Source organism: Heloderma suspectum, chromosome 5, assembly GCF_057233095.1.
Source record: "Heloderma suspectum isolate Gila_16-S chromosome 5, 16-S_ref, whole genome shotgun sequence".
Lineage (NCBI taxonomy): Eukaryota > Metazoa > Chordata > Lepidosauria > Squamata > Helodermatidae > Heloderma > Heloderma suspectum.
Genome location: NC_139462.1, coordinates 222,909,317 through 222,928,136, shown reverse-complemented (window position 1 = coordinate 222,928,136; position 18,820 = coordinate 222,909,317). Strand labels below are relative to the sequence as shown.

At 44.2% G+C, this 18,820-nt stretch overlaps 2 protein-coding genes across 2 annotated transcripts in view; both read left to right on the top strand.

Moving 5' to 3' along the window:
* The first annotated feature begins 680 nt into the window (after positions 1–680).
* Positions 681–6,071, top strand: LOC146345197 (sodium channel protein type 5 subunit alpha-like). Its single transcript, XM_084859405.1, has 4 exons — positions 681–923; positions 3,333–3,451; positions 3,859–3,969; positions 5,939–6,071. The coding sequence occupies exons 1-4, from the start codon at positions 681–683 to the stop codon at positions 6,069–6,071; spliced, it is 606 nt and encodes a 201-aa protein (XP_084715531.1).
* A 4,010-nt stretch (positions 6,072–10,081) lies between these two features.
* Positions 10,082–18,820, top strand: part of LOC146345196 (sodium channel protein type 5 subunit alpha-like) — a 50,236-nt gene continuing 41,497 nt past the window's right edge. The window contains exons 1-6 of the mRNA XM_084859395.1: positions 10,082–10,292; positions 11,412–11,475; positions 12,131–12,272; positions 14,448–14,645; positions 16,187–16,369; positions 17,947–18,345. Coding sequence (XP_084715521.1) covers positions 10,097–10,292; positions 11,412–11,475; positions 12,131–12,272; positions 14,448–14,645; positions 16,187–16,369; positions 17,947–18,345 — 1,182 coding nt within the window. The 5' untranslated portion in view covers positions 10,082–10,096. The remainder of the gene's footprint in view (positions 10,293–11,411; positions 11,476–12,130; positions 12,273–14,447; positions 14,646–16,186; positions 16,370–17,946; positions 18,346–18,820) is intronic.

Sequence of the window (18,820 nt, the reverse complement as noted above, 5' to 3'; positions counted from 1 at the left end):
TGGCTCTTATCTAAAAAATGAAGGTTAAAAAGCCTCATCTAAAAAAGCTCAGTGGTGTTATTCAGCCCCTTTTGAAGCAATCTAAGCTGTTAGCCATCACCATATCTTTCAAAAGATACAGCACAGTCTTTTGCATGATTACCCTGAAGTCCTGCTGTGGGGCTTGAAAGGAGTTGCGTCCTTAATTATGCATTGTGTGTGAAGTACTTCCTTTTATCTCTTCTGAATCAGGTACAACTCAGGCTGAACTGTACTGCCACATGTGACTGAGCTGAAACTGGTTGAGATCAAACCAGATCTTTCAAAAGTACTGTTGGGATTTGAATTGGTTCATTTATGAAGCCATATTTTTCTCTCTGAACTTTTGCTTGCATTGGGAAATATTCTAGATTCCCAAATATGAATAATGACAAGATTTCTGAGAATGAACGGTTGCATTTGTTTCATTAGATGGTAAATGAATGTGTCCTTTCTACGCCAGGTTAACATTAAAGCCATTTCCTGTGTATTTAGGATGTGCATTGGTTTTCCTATCTTGTCATTTCATGCTTGGCTTTTCCTTTTTAACTGTTCAGAGAGAGCATCTTGCAATGGTGTGGCCAGTTCCCTTGTAGCTCCAGTGTGAATTTTCCAGCAAGGGGAAATTTTGGCTCAAGGAGAGGAATGAGAAGGATGCAAAGATGGCTGACTTGACATTGTTGGGTGCTAACAACTTCCGCCGCTTCACTCCAGAATCCTTGGCTGCCATTGAGAAACGCATTGCGGCAAAGAAAGAAGTGGAGGGCCCCTCCACAGAGGAGAAGCTCCGTCCTCAGCGTGACATACAGGCATTCCAAAAGTTGCCTGCCCTCTATGGAAACCCTCCCCCAGAGCTCATTGGAGAACCCCTTGAGGATCTTGATCCCTACTATGATGATCATAAGGTGAAGCCATTTTGTCTGGGACTCCCTGGGTTCATTAGTGTGAGAAAGAAAAATGTGGATGTAGTGACTGGACTTTTCTGAAAGAAACAAGGGCTAGCAGCCAATGTTGGCCCTACACAGAGTAGACCCATTGAAATGAATGGGGCTTAATGTAGTTGTGACTAACTTAAGTCTTATTTATTTCACTGGGTCTACTCTGTGTAGGAGTAACGTTAGATACTACCCAAGGTGATTTTAAGTGGAAAGGTGGAGAGATGTGTGTGTGTTTTAGTGTTTGCTAGCTTTATTAACTTCAAGGTTTCCCCTTTGGTATTGTTAAGACTGTGTCTGCCTGGGTAGAGGAAGTGAGGATTGGTAGTGGGTGTCGGGGGGTGGGGGCAGGGGGGAAAGATGAGCAGACATCAGTATTACAGATCTACTTTGCTTTTTACTAGAGTGTTGAGTTCCACCAACCAGAGCCAGATGCAAAGGGGAGGCATGGGAAGAAGGAAGACAGACATACATGTAGAATTATCATAGAGTCATAGAATAGTAGGGTTGGAAGGGGCCTACAAGGCCATCGAGTCCAACTCCCTGCTCAATGCAGGAATCCAAGTCAGAGCATCCCTGACAGATGGCTGTCCAGCCTTGTCTTGAAAGCCTCCAGTGTGGGAGAGCCCACTACCTCCCTAGGGAATTGGTTCCATTGTCGTATTGCTCTAACAGTCAGGAAGTTTTTCCTGATGTTCAGCCAGAATCTGGCTTCCTGTAACTTGAGCCCATTCTTCGTGTCCTGTACTCTGGGATGATCGAGAAGAGATGCTGGCCTTCCTCTCCGTGACAACCTTTCAGGTACTTGAAGAGCGCTATCATATCTCCCCCCAGTCTTCTCTTCTCAAGGCTAAACATGCCCAGTTCTTTCAGTCTCTCTTCATAGGGCTTTGTTCCCAGTCCCCTGATCATCTTTGTTGCTCTCCTCTGAACCCTCTCCAGTTTGTCTGCATCCTCCTTAAAATGTGATGCCCAGAAATGGACACAGTACTCCAGATGAGGCCTAACCAGATGAGTACAGGGGAACTAGTACTTCCCCGGATTTGGAAACGATGCTTCTATGAATGCAGCCCAAAATAGCATTGGCCTTTTTTGCAGCCACATCACATTGTTGGCTCATATTCAGCTTGTGATCTACAACAATTCCAAGATCCTTCTCACTTAAGTGACAGGGTGCCTCTAAGCACATGTTCAGGCCAAGAATTTGTTTTCACTACTATAACTGAGCTCAGGAAGCCACTGGGGACCCTCTGCCCTGGGAAAAACACTGGTTCTGATGCCTGCCCTGGTTCCCTCTGTGCCTGGCAGCTGGAGCTGCAAAACCCCGTTTGGATTTCCCACATGTGCCCAGCATACCATTGCTCCAGGTCATTGCAAGCAATTCAAAGTGGCAGCTTCCCAGCCACATGCCATTGCTGCTAGGTAAGATATTCTTTTCTTCTGCCCCTCCCCCTGACCCACTCAGGGCATCTCTACACCAGCCTAAAATGCTGTGTTTAAAACAGGGCTTTCTGCTTCTGTTTTAGATGAAGGATCACTCCTTCTCCCCCACCCCTCCCCCCTCCTCCTCCCGTATCTGAGTTTTCCATTATCTTTCATTGATCTCGTCTCACTCCTCTTCTTGCCCCTTTTCTTCTTTTCATGGAGGGAAATCAAGCAGAACACAATGGGGTAAATTTGATAGCTCATTATCTACAATCTATTTAAAAATGGAAGAAAGGGCATTTAGTGCAGGAGACACCTTGGACGGTCAGGGCATCCTGTAAAGAGCCCACAAACTTCTGTGAAGGAGCCATCTCAATCACAGGATAAAAGCCCAGTGTGACGGAGCCCTCAGGCTGAGCCACCCAGTAATAGGAACTTCAAACTACCCAACCACTTTCCTCTCCCCACAGTCTATAGATAGCCCTCCTGCTCTGCAACCATCTTCTTTGCCAGGAGTTCTCCCCTGCCACCTAGGAGACTGTCAAGACGTCAGATGACACACCTTCCATGGCCTCTCATGACACTTAAATCCAGCAATTCCTCTCCCTGGGTGCAGTTCCCAGGTTTCTGCTACCTACCATTCTGCTCCCTCCTCCTCCTTAGAAATGTGGGGAGGGAGAGATCCTCGGTGCCCCCCCCCCTCCAATCTTCCCTTTCATTTTTTCCCTCCTACAGATCATGCACACATGGGTGTTCCCCCCAAGCCTGCTGGTCTCTCCCCTCTGATTTGTGGATGGTGCTGTAGTGGCAACTTAAGGAACGGTGCTCAGAAAATTGACATCACAATGGAGTAGTATATATGATGATACATTTGGGGAACAGAGCGCACTGCATGATGCATCAGTGGTCATATAATAATGTTTCCAGTCAATGTTTTTTTCCCCCCCTCAACAGACATTTATGGTATTGAACAAAGGGAAAGCCATCTTCCGATTTACAGCCACACGGGCTTTGTACATCTTTAGCCCTTTTCATCCAATCAGACGCATGACAATAAAGATTTTGGTACATTCATATCCTTGACATTAAGAACAGCCTTGCTTTTTCTTCTTTCATACTTGCTTAGGACATCTGTTGCCGAGGCAGTGCCTTCGACCTCAGGGAGAGATGCATGAGGCGTCCTGGCATCTGGAGAACACGTAACTCCTCACTGGGGGGCATGCAGGGCTGCCCCATCATTCATTCATTCATTCATTCATTCATTCATTGTTTGTTTATTTATTTATTGCACTTTTCGATTACCCAGCAACCAGAGTTCATACATATGTGACAATGGTATGTGGGCAATAGTTGCTTTCTACGATAAGTCAACACTAAATCAAAATGAGAAGGAACACCATGGCATTCGATGCTGAGAATCCATGACAAATTTTAGTGTTATGTTTGCAGACTGTTATTTTCCTTAACTCCTATTACTTACATTGTTCACCATGTTTATCATGGTGACTATTTTCACTAATTGCGTCTTCATGGCTCTTTCGGAATCATCGCAGCCCAGCAACAATGAAACTTCCTCCAGCAAGTACGTTGAGTAAGTAGCTCTGATATTATTTCTTGGTCCATATTCTCCAATCTGACCATATTCTTCTAAAATTGTAGGTCAAAGAAACCTGATGCAGGGCAAACTATGGGAAATTGTGCCCCATGTAAGGACTGAGAGTTTCTTTTAGACTGGACTTCCTTTATCTTGGAATGGTTACAGACAACTATTTTCTATGGTTGGCAGAATGCAATCACAGGGGAAGCTGGTTTTCTTTAGTATTCAGCATCCACCCATGCAATGAAGAAAGTTCTGCTACACTTGGCTTACTGATCATATGACACTGCCTTATACTGAGAGCTTTTGTACATGAGGCACTTGTTGTGGCCTGTCATTTCCTGCTTATGGTTGTTTACAGGGTCTTTAGACAATGTCATTCCATTGTGCCTTCCAGTTTCGCTTGTTTGTAAACAGCACTTTCCACGAGGTTTTGTGTGTGTTTTTCTAGAGCAGGGAAAATGGGATATTATTTTTGATGGCAAAAGAAAGCACAATTGCCTCTTGTGTATTTGTGCTATTCCACTATACCAAAGCACCACCTAGAGGGTATGTAGCAGAAAAGCAGGAAAGGAAATGTTCCTCATGTAGTGCTCAGATCCAAATTCTGTGACAGAACTGGAAGTAGATGTAGTGGATTAACACAGTCTTGTGTAGAAAAGTCCTGAGTCAGACCTTCAGTCAATCTAGCCCAATATTGGCTTTGACTGTGGCTCCCCTGAGGTATTTCCCCAGAGTGCTACATAAAGACACACCTGACTAGAGATACCAAGGACTGGGTCTCCTGGTATGCTCTGCCATTGACCTGTTGGGCCTGACCACATGCACACACATCGGGCAAATTTCTCCTCAGCGACTGACTCCCACTAAACTAATCTTGGTAAATGCCTACCTGTATTATTTACTAGAGAAGTCATCTGATCAGTGGAGGCTGGTGGCTTCGATGTCAGTGGGGTGGTGAATCCTCTCTGGGTTTCAGTCAGAACCAGTCAGAGCTCCTTTAGAGTTCTGACCAGTTCTGACTGGAACCCAGAGTGGATTCATTGCCCCACTGACATCAGAGCTCCTTTAGAGTTCTGACCGGTTCTGACTGAAACCCAGAGCAGATTCATCGCCCCACTGACATCATAGCTCCTTTAGAGTTCTGACCGGTTCTAACTGGAACCCAGAGTGGATTCATTGCCCCACTGACATTGTAGCTCCTTTAGAGTTCTGACCAGTTCTGACTGAAACCCAGAGCGGATTTATCGCCCCGCTGGCATCGGAGCCACAAGCCTCCACTGCATCTGATGGAATAATTTTTACTTTTTTAGTTGTTCATTTTGTATCTGTCACCATCTCGGGGGTGTTTGGGTTGAGCAGATCTTGCAGTCTTAACTTACTTGAAGAGGAACCTTTCTGGTCTCTTGTGTCGAGTGGACAGGCACCTTCTAACTGTCTTATTTTAAATTCATAATCTAAACCCCTGGAGGGAAAGAACAGCGATCTCAAAATGCACAAGGAACTGAAAACACAGGTAGTTTTTAAATATAGATAGATAGATTAGATAGATAGATAGATAGATAGATAGATAGATAGATAGATAGATAGATAGATTCCTCCCCCCATCCCCGGACATTTTAACAGCTGTTTAATCCCTCTTATTGTCTCGAGACAGAATGGGACCAAATTTTGACAACATGAAAGCTCACTTTTTTATTCATTTATATGGAACTGGTACATTGGCATAGGTTTAAGGCATAATCCTTTGCATGTTTAGACAGAAAAAGGTCCTACAACTCCCAGCATTGCCCAGCCAATCATGCTTCCTGGGGAGTGCTGGGAGTTGTAGGACTTTGTCTAAACATATATAGGGTTGCACCCTTAAAATTGAACGCATTGGGGGTAAGCTAGGTTAATATGCTTGTTTTTTTAATATGCTTTCTGTGTTGACCTTGATTCTCTGGACACTTTTGCTTCCCAGGTACACTTTCACTGGCATTTACACGTTTGAATGTCTAATCAAGATATTGGCAAGAGGCTTTTGCTTGAACGAGTTCACTTTCCTTCGAGACCCATGGAACTGGCTGGATTTCAGTGTTATTGTGATGGCGTAAGTGACAGTGTTTACTTTTTATAAGCCTGCAGTTGAAGAGTTGCTGGTTTGACCAATTTCCTCACAAAGATTTGACTGCAGCTGCTAAAACGGGCATTACAAATTTATCATCATGTGCATCCCCCTCCAAAATCCTCTCCCATGCAGATACCAATTTACAGTACTTAATGTTAGACTTGACTCTGAACTCTGAGCAGAATGGAAACACAAAATTTTGAATTAAAATCTGCCCCCGCCCTGAAAAGGGGCCTATATAAGAGTGAGAACTCAATGCAGCCCTTCTCAGGGCTGCTGTGACCACCCAAAAGCATATTTTTACCACAGAGCAACATTCCTGAGCTCCCTGGGAATGTGTATGCCAAGGAACCTTTTTGCCTCTCACAAACTCTCTTTTGTCACATTTTGATTTTACAGATACGTGGGAGAGTTTATTGAACTGGGCAATGTTTCAGTTCTTCGGATGTTCCGGGTGCTGAGAGCTTTAAAAACAATTTCCATCATCCCAGGTATGAAAATCGATAAGTAATTTCTGATGGTTGTATGAATGCATTTGCTCTAGTTCAGCTCCATGGTTCACTGGCATATCAGATGCGTATTTTTCAATAGTCTTCATTTATCAGAGACAGCCCTGTTATACCTGTCCCTAGTTTGCCTTCTAGGCACATATGCGGGATGCCTTGTTAACATTTTGTTAGCATGGGGTGTTAGAGTTGTCATTTGCCAGGTTTGACTCCCTGGATCTCTCAAAGTAAATTTCTGAGTGGGGACAGGTGCATTCTAGTGCACTGCCTTTAGGCAAGAAAGGCAACTACCACAGGCAGCCGGTTTGGGGTGTCCTGAAAGGGCAGCAAATTTTGAATTATTTAGGGCTCAAACCTGTGGGGATAGGTGTCTGCCTCCGAACTCGGAGGCGACTGCCTATCCAGTGCAGGCCAGGAGAAGCACGGAGGGGATCGTTCCCTCTGAAATTGGCTGTCTAGCCGCGGGGAGGCGCAGTGGGGGAGGAGGCTGCCGGATGACACATAGGATGTGTTGTACAGTACTGGCATTTCTGCCTTCCCCGCCTTGGAACGCCCCCTGGAATGCTCTGTTTTGGTTGCTCCATGCTTCTCTTTGGAGCACGGAGTGCAGGGCAGCGCGGAAGCGGGGGACGGTCAGTTCTCCAGGCTCTGAAGTCGGTAACCAGAAAACCAAGATATCCTATGGCTGTCTAGCTGCTGACTAGCAACCATAGATTTGCTCCCCCCATATAGTATGTATATCCCATCTTTCCACACTAGGCACTCAAAGAAACTAACATCAATAGCATATCAATCTGATATAAACAAATATATAAGCAAACACAGTGTATAGAAATAAACAAACACATAAAACAAGAGTAGATGGGGCCGGTCCAAATCATTTTGCTGCCTGATTATTTATTTATTCATTCATTCATTCATTTATTGCATTTATATCCTGCCATTTTTCCTCAAAGGAACCCAAGGCGGCATACATAATCCTCCTCCTCTCTATTTCATCCTCACAACAACAACCCTGTGAGGTAGGTTGGGCTGAGAGTCTGTGACTGGTCCAAAGTCACCCAGTGAGCTTCATGGCCTAGTGGGGACTTGAACCCAGATCCCCTGGCTCCCAGTCCAACACACTAACCACTGCACCACACTGGCTCTCACCACACTGATGTGGAGCAGCAAATCCCACCCCTCACCCACCCCTCCCAATCAAGGTGCATAGTACCCAAGGCTGATCAAGTTATTTTGGCACGACAAAAAATATCACAAGTGCCTCTCTCCTTCCTTGGCAGTAAAACTATGATAATATATTGAATAACTCAAAGTTTGCTGCCCTTTCATGACAATCAGATCCGGTGCCTGAAGTAACTGCCTTTGTTTGCCTAATAATCGGGCCAGCCCTGAGAATAGATGAAAACAACAAAGCAAGATAAAGCTAATCAGCAATAAAAAACAGAAGCAGGTTGAAAGCCTGTCTAATCAAGAGGGCCCTAATTTCATGGGGAGAGCAATCCTATGGCCCTAGACAGCATCTGGGGGGACATAGGATTGTTTGGTTTCTGGGCTCTGAGGTCAGAAACAGGGCTCGGGCCTTGGAGCCCAGAAACAGCACTCCCTACCCTCGTAGCCAGCTATGGCTATGTCTCTGCTCCCAGAAACGGAGCATGGAGACAGAAAAAGGGGGCTTCCTGGGGGAGAGGAGGAGACTGGGGCATCGGCCATATGACGTTTCCTATGGCCGCCCCAGCCTCCTTCCCTCCTGCTCCGAAGCGCCATTGCTGGACGGGCGAAATCACCTGTCTCGCAGAAATGCAGGATGGCTAGAGACCGGAGGCCAAGATTGCCTTCATGCTCCAGCCACTCCACATTGGATAGTCGGCAGCCTTTGAGTTTGGAGGCTGCCAAGTACCTTCATAGGTAGGATTGCGCCCTAAAATACCTTAAAAGGTGGTACTCTGCAAAACCTTGCTGGAATAAGGCTGTCTTCTAAAAGTGAGCAGTGATTGGGACTGGCGGACCTCTTTTGGGAGGCTGTTCTGAATGTTGGGAGCTACTGCTGAAAAGGCCCTGTTTCATGCACCCAGTTGCCATATTTCTGATGGTAGAGGGAGCTGAAGAAGGGTCTCAGAAGAATGAAGTAGATGGGCAAGCCCTGAAGGAGAAAGGTGAGATATTCTGGTTCCAGGCCATTTAGAGCTTCAAAGGTCAAAACGAGCACTTTTAACTGAACCCAGAAACAAACTGGCAACCAATGTAGCTGGTTCAACATTGGATTAATATGATCTGATTGGCTGGCTCCTGTCAAAACTCTGCAAGCCTAATTTTTAATCCATTGAATCTTCTGAACTGTCTTCAAGGGCAGCCCCACATAGACCACATTGCAGTAGTCTAATTTGGAATGACAGAAGCCAGGTCTGGTTTCTCCATGAAAGGTGACAGTTGGCACATAAGGCAAAGCTGATACAAAATACTCCCGGTAATGACTACTATATGGTCTTCTAATAACTGTACCCTACATTTCCCTGTGAAAGGAAGCCTAAAGCAGCTGATAACATGTACAAAACAATCAATCCAAACATTTCAAAACTGCAGTCATTGGGTTGGATACAGACTTAGTCATGTTTAGAGTAGAGTTGTTGAAATTAATGGGATGTTAGTAAGTCATGACTAATTTGTTCTTTTGATTTCAATGGGTTTGCTCTAAGCATTATAAACTCAATGAAATATATCCTTTGGAAAGGAGTTCCAAAACCATGGTTGGCTGACCACATCAACACTCCTTTTTGAGCTGTGACTAATTACTCCACACGTGCTCATGTGTGCTGCTGCACATCAGTAACCAAATAAAAGATGCAAGCTGAAAATGGTGGCAAATCCTACACTCGTGGCAGTCTGAACAATATCCAGAATTCAAAAATGGAAGGACAGTATATTGTTAATGCACAGTGAAAAATTTGATGGAGAGAATTTAATATGGCAAATTATAGACAGTCCGGCTGTTTATCCCATTGGTGGGACAAAACAAGGAGGACATGAAGGGACTTTTTGTTACTAGTGGCCATCGCACAAACCTGGGCATCTAATCACATTATTTAATTATTTCAGTTTTTAAATACAGAGGTTGAAAAACAGCACACTTAATGCCCATGGGTCACTATATTCACTTATTATCCTTCACAGCAATTTCAGCTTTCAGAGTTGGTGTGACTCATAAATTTTTTGTTTATTAAATATAATGAATGTCATTATAAAAACCATCTTTCAGACAATTGTGCCTTCCCCCAAGCTGCATCCATCATAGGTTTTCTTTCCACTTAATATCATCAGCACTACCAAAATATAAATAGTTCATCAGAAATATGAACAAATAGTAACCGTAACACTGGCTCTCACAAATGGTTCTGTACGAATTTTGATTTTGGGATTCATGTATTATTCATTTTTTTGCCCCTCTCCAGGTCTGAAGGTCATCGTAGGTGCCCTTATCCAGTCTGTTAAGAAACTTGCAGATGTTATGATTCTGACTGTTTTCTGCCTGAGTGTCTTTGCTCTTATTGGCCTCCAACTCTTTAAGGGACATTTGAGACACAAATGTGTCAAGAACTACACAGAATTTAGCAACCAGAGCAAACCAACAGAGTATCCCAATGAAACATATTTTCTAGGTGAACAGAAATTGCCTTCGTATGAGACATTCATCACTAATAAAGGTAGATGTTCTCCTCAGCTCCTTGCAGAATAATGGATTTATTGCACCTTTTGCCTCCAGCTTTGAAGTGGGCCTTAGCAAACAAGGCAGAAATTACTGCCATGTCTTATTGTTACCCATCTGAATGGATATATTGCTATTGGATGTCTGCCATGGTAGGTTTCTGTTGAAGAATTATTGGAATCTTACTTTCAGATTCACAAATGTACTTCCAGGAATGATGACATTGTAACTGAAGCAAAATATTAACTCATTAGCAATATAATTCACAGAAGCTCTTTCTTCTTACTGGGAAGAACCACACAGAAGTTCTGTAACCTGCGGGTCTTGCTCTGCAATGCATTGATAATGCCAAGATACCAAGAACTTTATAAATTTCAAAATAAACATATATACGATCACGGAGGAGTTTTGTTTATTATCCTGCTATGCCTGTGCATGAAGTATAAAAATATGTAAAACTTTCTTTCTATACTGTGCCACTTCCAATATATTGGAATATATATTCCAATATATTCCATATATTTTACTACAATAAAGCAACAGATCTGTGGTATTTCAACCCCACCCCAATTATGTTTTTAATAAAATTTGAGACTTATTAAAGGGGCCCAGTTAGCTTCCAATAGGAGTGAATGGGGTGGGTGGAATGAAACCGAGCACATCCAAGGTATTGGATCCAACCCCAACATGGTTAAAACTCCCATTTAAAAGCACACTAACTACTTTATGTTGATGCAGTGTTGAAGATAAAGAGCTGGTAGGTATCCATTCAGTGTCACATTCTGTGTCTATAGCTGCAGGAGGTTTTGAGATGAGGGGAAAATGCAGTAGTATGGTAGCTAGTTGCCTGTATAAAGGTATGTTGCAAATTTTTGATTTAAAAAAGACTCATCTCCTAGGGTGGAGTTAGGAAGAAAATGGTGTGTTGGGAACAAGGAGAAGGGAGGCTGGATGAATCTGGAAATTCAGGGCCAGAACAAAATTTGGTACATCAGAAGCTGACTTGGTTTTCAGCCCCTAATATTGCTAATCAAAAATAACAGCTTGGCATAACAACTGACTATTTGGGAACCCAACCCATATTTACTAAGCTCCCCCCATTTTTTTTCTTTTGCAGAAAACTACAAAATTAAGAATGGCACTGAAGATGTTTTATTGTGTCGCAATGGTTCAGATGGTGGGTAAGTGTACTTAATTATTGTGCATTTTATATGTTAAAAATCTTTCTGCTTCTTTTGGTCATTCAGGGAAACCTGCTGAATGTAGATTTCCACTGAGTAGAAAGGACAACAATTGATAATTCATGTAACAGCAGAGTAAGCAGGGGGAAAGAATTGTTCCTCTTCCAAATCTGATTTCTGCCCGACCGTCCTCTTTTTCTCTCTCATGTGGCCCCAGCGGAGGCTGGTGGCCCCAATGTCAGTGGGGCAGTGAATCCACTCCAGATTTCATTCAGAACTGTAAAGGAGTTTAGAGTTCTGACCGGTTCTGATTGAAACCCGGAGTGGATTCACCACCCCACTGATATCGGAGCCACCAGCCTCCACTGTGTGGCCCACAGTGACCACCATGTGACCTTGTCCATCATTTTTGTGCACTGAACATTGGTGAATGCGCCCCTGTGTGGTGAGATCTAAAAATTACCGGCTTTCAACTGTGATAAATGGTGAGATCTCATCATTTGCCACAGTTCAAAGCTGACACTATCATGGAAACAGGAGCTGTGTTTTAGAAGAAAAATCTTCACGTTTCCAAATGCTCCTATGTAATGTTGTGATTCCTCTTAATATTTAAATGTTGGAGACTTTTATCACTTAAAAAAGTTATTGTTTGTAGCTCCTGTCCACCATCATATGTATGTCTGAAGGTTGGAGAGAATCCCGACCATGGCTTCACAAGCTTCGATACTTTCGGCTGGGCCTTTCTCTCCTTGTTCCGCCTCATGACGCAGGATTACTGGGAGCGCCTCTACCAACAGGTATAGGCTTCATTGCTTTTAAATCAAATTACTCTGGAAGAGTTGTTTCAGTCATTTGAAGTTGCTTGCTCTTCAGGCCCATTAGGGTTCCTTCTCAGGCCTGGTCAACATAAGCAGCAGAATATTTGGTAGTTGAATGAACTGTATGAATGAACACTTCAGGCTGCAGGTGGGGGAAGCCAAGTTTTTGAATACTCCTCTACAGAAAACCTTGCTGCAAGCACAAAATTAGTACACCAGATCAGGCAGAAAATTTCTAGCATGGCCCAATCCATGGTGTGCTAGTTTTCTGCTCGCAGAGAGTTTTTAAATTCATTAATTTGATTTAATAACATATGCATATCCTCCCTTTTGATTCCAAAAGGGACTCTGGCTAACAATAATATAATCCATCACTTGCAGTCTAAAGCGGTACAGCCCATTCTACTGGCTGTGGAGTCTAACACCTCATAACTGATGGGATTATTTGGTAATGATGCCTCCTGTTAGAAAGGCAATTAGCAGAGGAAAAACAAAACAAAATGAGCATTTACCAGTCTCCCATGCACACAGGCTATAAAAGGAGACCGCACCCTTCTTTGGTGAAGGGAAAAAAAGAGAGTTTTACTCACAAGCATTCTTGCATACACAATGCAGGTACAGCGCAGAGTTTCCAGAAGTGTTTGTTAAGTCCATGCTGTCTTCCATTACACCAACAGGAGTGTGACAGCAAGTGGTCCCAGCAATGGTGGATGTTGGGGGGGGGGGAGAGGAGAAGAAAGGGGAGGAGCAAAAGGAAGAAACCACAGGAAACCACAGTGTAGGCTATAGAGATCCACAGTGTAGGCTAGCTGTGGTCAACATTCCCATGAACTAACCACCTGCAACACTGCCCCCTTCCAGTAACTTGCAGACCAGGTTGCAATATTCCCAACAAGAACCATTTCATCCTTCTACGTGTGTAGACCGCCCTTGACTTAGACACTCTGGGCACCGCTGCAGCTGGGCTGCATCCTACACTGCTTGAACGGCCTGCAAAGCCCCAGGCCATGGGGGAATGAGCCCATGTTGCTGGCTCCCCACTCTAGCTTTGCCCCTCCCCGAAAATGGGGCATTGGCATGGGGAAGAGCTGTAGAAAAAGGTGGGAGCTTTTCTTGCATTACTCAAGGAGTGCCAGAAGCAGGCACTCCACAGTGGCATCCATGAAATGGTGGGAGATGTCCAAAACTGTTGCACCGAGGGAATACTCCAGCTTGTTTTGGTATCTGGAGGTTGTTCATTTCCTCAGGGCCACCCACGTCTGAGAGCTTGCAAGAAAGCTTAGTAAGGGTGCCTCCATAGGGTACCCCACCCACTGCACAGCTTCCCTTACCACAGATATTCAATATCTGAAGCTTCTCGTATTTTGATGCACCTGTCCCTTGACTGGTCTGGCTGTGCCTTAATGGGTCTACCTTGAGATAGGGGCTGGATTTAATTTTAAAAATGGCTATCTTCCAGTTCACCAGGATTTGAATTACCTTTGACCCATGCTTTTTCATCATAAGTTCAGAAAGTTATTAAGGGTGCAATCCTATGTATGTTTAGACAGAAGAAAGTCCTACAGTTCCCAGCATTCCCTAGCCAGCCTTGCTCTCTGGCAAATGCTGGGAAATATAGGTCTTTTTTCTGTCTTAAGCATGCATAGGATTGCACCCTAAGGTTACAACCCTATCCTTGTTTAGACAGAAAAGAATCCTACAACTCCCAGAGTTTCCCAGTCAGTATTGTTGGCTGGGGAATGCTGGGAATTGTAGGACTTATTTCTTTTCAAACATGCATAGGGTTGTGCTTTAAGAGGATTATGATTCAATCAGATTACTGTTTTTGTTCAAAATGGATATGGCAAGAATTATATAATGCCCAATGCGGGCAGAAAAATTAAGAGAAAAAAGTTCATAAGAACTGATGGATAAGTGTGTAGCATAATGTTGGCATTTCTTGTGTATTTTTTTGATAGTTTTAATTTTTTTCCCAGTTTTACTTGGACTAATGAATTAGTGTAATTTGGGGGGGGGGGTCTGTTAAGCGGTTCATATTTTCTATATAGTTTCAAAGGCTTTCCCCCTGTAACAAAGGGAAACCTTGCAGTGAAAACCATATATTGGGTAAAAAGCATAACCAAAGATGGAGTGATATATTCTTTCTGCCTTCAGACTCTCAGAGCTTCTGGGAAGATCTATATGCTGTTTTTCATGCTGGTCATCTTTCTGGGATCATTTTATCTGGTCAACTTGATCTTAGCTGTGGTCACGATGGCATATGAAGAACAGAGCAAGGCCACTATTGCGGAAACCGAGGCAAAAGAGAGGAAATTTCGTGAAGCCATGGAGATGCTAAGGAGAGAGCAAGAGGTCTATATATTGCTCTTTTTCTAATCCAAACCTTCCTCCATTTCCCCACAAATATCTCCTGAAGAGCCTGCCCATTGTGTCTCTGCTGGTTCACTGTTCTGGTCTTGCCTCTTCCTAATCTGCTGGGGCCAAAAAATTCTTCTACCGTGTCTTTGCATCATGTGTGTTTGGACAATTTGGTTAATTCAGATGCAAACACTCAGCCGACTACCTGCCTTCAAAGGAGGTGGGCCTGAAACAGTATTTTACACTCTAATTCCTGTGGTGAGGTCCTTTGAAAGAGGGTAGTTCATATGTTCATGCAGGCTTACTTACTTTTAGGGTATATAAGCATAACTGAGAGCCTTCCATTTTAATTCAGAGGAAAGTGCGCTTCAGGTATCAGAAAACTGGAAAACATGGACCTATAGCACAGGGGTGTTGAACCTCTATCAGCCTGAGGGCCGTTTCCAAGAAGCTGTCAGGGCCCACATTCCTGTGGTGGGTGGGGCCAAGGCAAAAGTGATGGGGCAAAAAATAGCAAAAACACCTGCATAGTTTAGCTTAAAGGTGTTACTAAGTAAGCCTTAGGAGAGGCATTTCAACCTTTTAGAATGGGAAAAGTCCACGCAAAAGCCAGGAAACCACCCAATGATTGGTGTTTGGGGAAAAGGGAGCACAGTCAGGGGAAGGGGGCGTGGCCACCTGGAGGGGCCGGATTTGGCCCACATCTCTGCTACAGCACTTATAATATTTTGGACCAGAGTTGGGCTATACAACCTGTTCAACACTGGGGGCCATGGCACCTGGTGCCCTCCAGATGTGTTGGACTGAAACTCCCATAATTCCTAGCCAATGGTCATGCTGGCTCGTAATTATGGGAGTTGTAGGTTGGGGAAAGCAGCTTTAAGATAATTTTCACAAGATTTGCAAGAATGGGCTGGAGACTAGGCCCAGTTGGTAGGCATGGTGCTTCTGTGGTTTCATTCAGGCGGCTTTGTGGTATAGCCTGGGAAAGACAGTTTTTTAATGAATCAAACTGTTTTTCTCATAGCCCTGTTTCAGAGACAAATTTAAATGCACATTGTGAGCTGCCTTATAACACTGCAGGCAAACCTTCCATCTCATCCCTACTCTCAGGTGTTCTGCAGCACCTCCTCCTTATCTGAAAGTTTTCAAAATGGGGAAAGCATAAACAGAACCCAGGATCTAACATGATTTAGCAAGAGCTTCCTCACTTATTTATGATGTCTCTATAGGAGAGTAAGGACCTGCTTTTAATGCACCATGTGTCCAGAAACTAGGAACTCAGGATTGAAATACAGCTACCGTTTGCTGTGCAAAATATGAAATGAAGTCAATTAAGCCAGAACTTTAAAAAACTGAAATGAATTTTTAAAATCATGGAAGTTGAAAGCCCACATAATACACTAGTGAGGCATTTGGACAGTCAATGTAAACTGATATCTGTGACTGGGAAGTTGTCATACTACACAATAACCTTTCTGATCTAATTTGAAGACTTAATTGTACCATTCCAGTTCTATATTTCTGCATTCTAGGAATTAGCTGCCAAAGAAAATGACAGCATGTCACATAGCTCATTTGAAGTGTCACCTGTAGCATCTAAAGAGGTCAAAGAACGAAGCAACAGAATGAAGAAAAAGATGTCATTAGGGATGGAAGATTATGGGGAAGATCTAAGAATCCCCATGTCACAGTCTAGTGACAGCCCTCGGAGATCGGTAATTCAATGCTTAATGTCCTGCTTGAGCACATTATTAAAAAAAAGGTAAAGGTGTCCCCAACCAGTCGTGTCCGACTCTAGGCTGTGGTGCTCATCTCCATTTCTAAGCTGAAGAGCCAGCGCTGTCCGAAGACGCTTCCGTGGTCATGTGGCCGGCATGACAATTGCAATCTAACTTCTATGGAGGAGTTTAAACTGAGAAGGTATATAAGTGAAGAGAGCAAAGTGTTACCTAAGAGAGCAATCCTGTGGTCCCTAGAGAGTGTCTGAAGGGCCATAGGATGTTGGGCATTGCCCCCTCCCCAAGGCCATAGGCAGAGCTATGACTTCAGAGGCAGTTCCCACTTGGTTTTCCTCTCCCAGCTGCCTCCCGAGCTCCAGCTTTGGGGTGAGGGCCAAGCAGGAGGACTGAGTGCCAATGAGTGGGGAGGGGAGGGGAGGGGAGAGGCCATGGATCTATTGCAAAGGTTTCTTGGTCCCTGTACCCTGCTCCCGGCAGGCAACTCAGCTAGATGGGCTCAGACACCTGTCTAGCAAAACAAGTGCTAGAGGAGGGCAGAGAGGCTAACCCCCCCCCTGCCACTCCCCCCACACTGCCAGCAGCAGCCTGTGGGGCACTGGATTCTTGGAAGTCTCTGGAGACCGGAGGTTTCTGTGGTTTGGGCTGCAATCCTGTAGAACTGCACCCTACAATACTTCATTTTTAATGACCATTTGCTGACAAAAATATCTGCATGAATGGTTTTTAAAGAAAAATTACATTTGTAAAAGTAGCCGTTCATTGAAAAAGTTCCCCCTGGCATCAGAGAACCGATCCAATCATGCAGCCTAATATTTTATTTATTGGCGTTTAATTTGTTTTTAACGCTTATACACTACGTTCCATGAGACCAGGAACCCAAAGCAGGTTAACACAATGAAAAAAGGAATAAGTAAAACAAATCGGAAAAAGACTCATAAACCAACTGTCAGCCATACGATAAATCAGTATCATCATCACCCAGCTGTCTAAATGAAAGTGCGGCACAGTGCCACTCCTCCACTGATGGGCTTAGAAAGCAAAGCGGTGCATGCGGTGGGGCGTGAGGGTTCACAGCAAATTGCCTGATAGCCCATGGCAAGTAACTGTTGCCTCCAAGTGTCTGGTGAGGAACCCATCTCTGGTTTTAGGCCAGGCAAAATTAACAGACATATGTGCTAATTAATGTGGGTGAGGGGAGTGGTAACTTTTAGGAGCTTCTTTGCAAGGCTGAGGGCACAATCCTATGCCTCGCTGGCTGGGGCATGCTGGGAGTTGTAGGCCTTTTTTCTGTGTAAACATGCATAGGATTGTACCCCAAGTTAATGAAAAAGAAACAATTAAAGCTACTGCCTGTAAAAACATAGAATTGTTTATTGAAGGGGAGACACAAAGTGGATCCTAATGTTTTCGGCTCCAGTTGGCAGGCTTTCAGTAAGTGCCCCTTACACTCAATCGTAAATACATTTCATTTGGAGACAGACTTCCATGGCTGATAGAGAGCTTCAGGTTCTATAATTACTCGTGTTATCCTTCTCCTCATTTGATCCCCGTAGGGTCTCTTCACCCACAGTAACAGCCCTAGTTCAAACCCAGCAAAGCGTCGGCCCAGCCATGGAAGCATCTTCAATTTCCGCGTATCGGGTCGGGATGCTGCTTCAAGGGCTGAGTTTGGTGATGATGAGTCCAGCAGTACTGGGGAGGCGGAGATCCACCGGGGTTCACTGCTGGCTATGCGGATGGGAAGGCGTCCGAGCATCCAAAGTCAAGTCAGCTACAGTTCTCGGCCAGCCACTCCAGGCTACATGCAGCCGAGCCGATGGACCACTGGAGACGATTACAATGGGATGGTTTCATTGGTGGGGGGCAGTGGAATGAGGCCACTCATGGAGCCCATTTCCGGTGAAGGGTTATTGCTTCCTCCAGTTATGGAAAATCCTGGCAGAGGCGATCTGGTGAGTAGAAAATATAAGCAGCCAGTTGTGGGTTTAGGGATGTTCCTCACTGGGAAGTCCATTTCTTTTTTAGCTCGACAGAGTTCTGCAGGGTGTACAAGTCTCTTTGTGTCTGTGAACTGAGCTGTGGGCTGTCCCCCAACTTCTGGGAACGTTTTGTCCATATTGGGGGGAAGCTTCTGCAATTTTCACAGATTTCTGAGCAATTTGTGCAAATTGGGGCTGAATTTGCACAAAATAGGGCTTAAATTGTGCAAATTAAGGCAGAATTTGCACAAATTACTGCTGAATATGTGCTAATTATGCAAATTTGGGCATAATCTGTGCAAATTCAGCCATAATTTGTGCAGATTGCTTAGAAATTCACACAAATTGCAAAACCTTCCCAAAATTGCACAGAATCACAAGAAAATCCGCTAACTGGCCCAACTCACTGCAGATTGAGTCAAGGGCCATAGAGGGAACTGAAATGAAG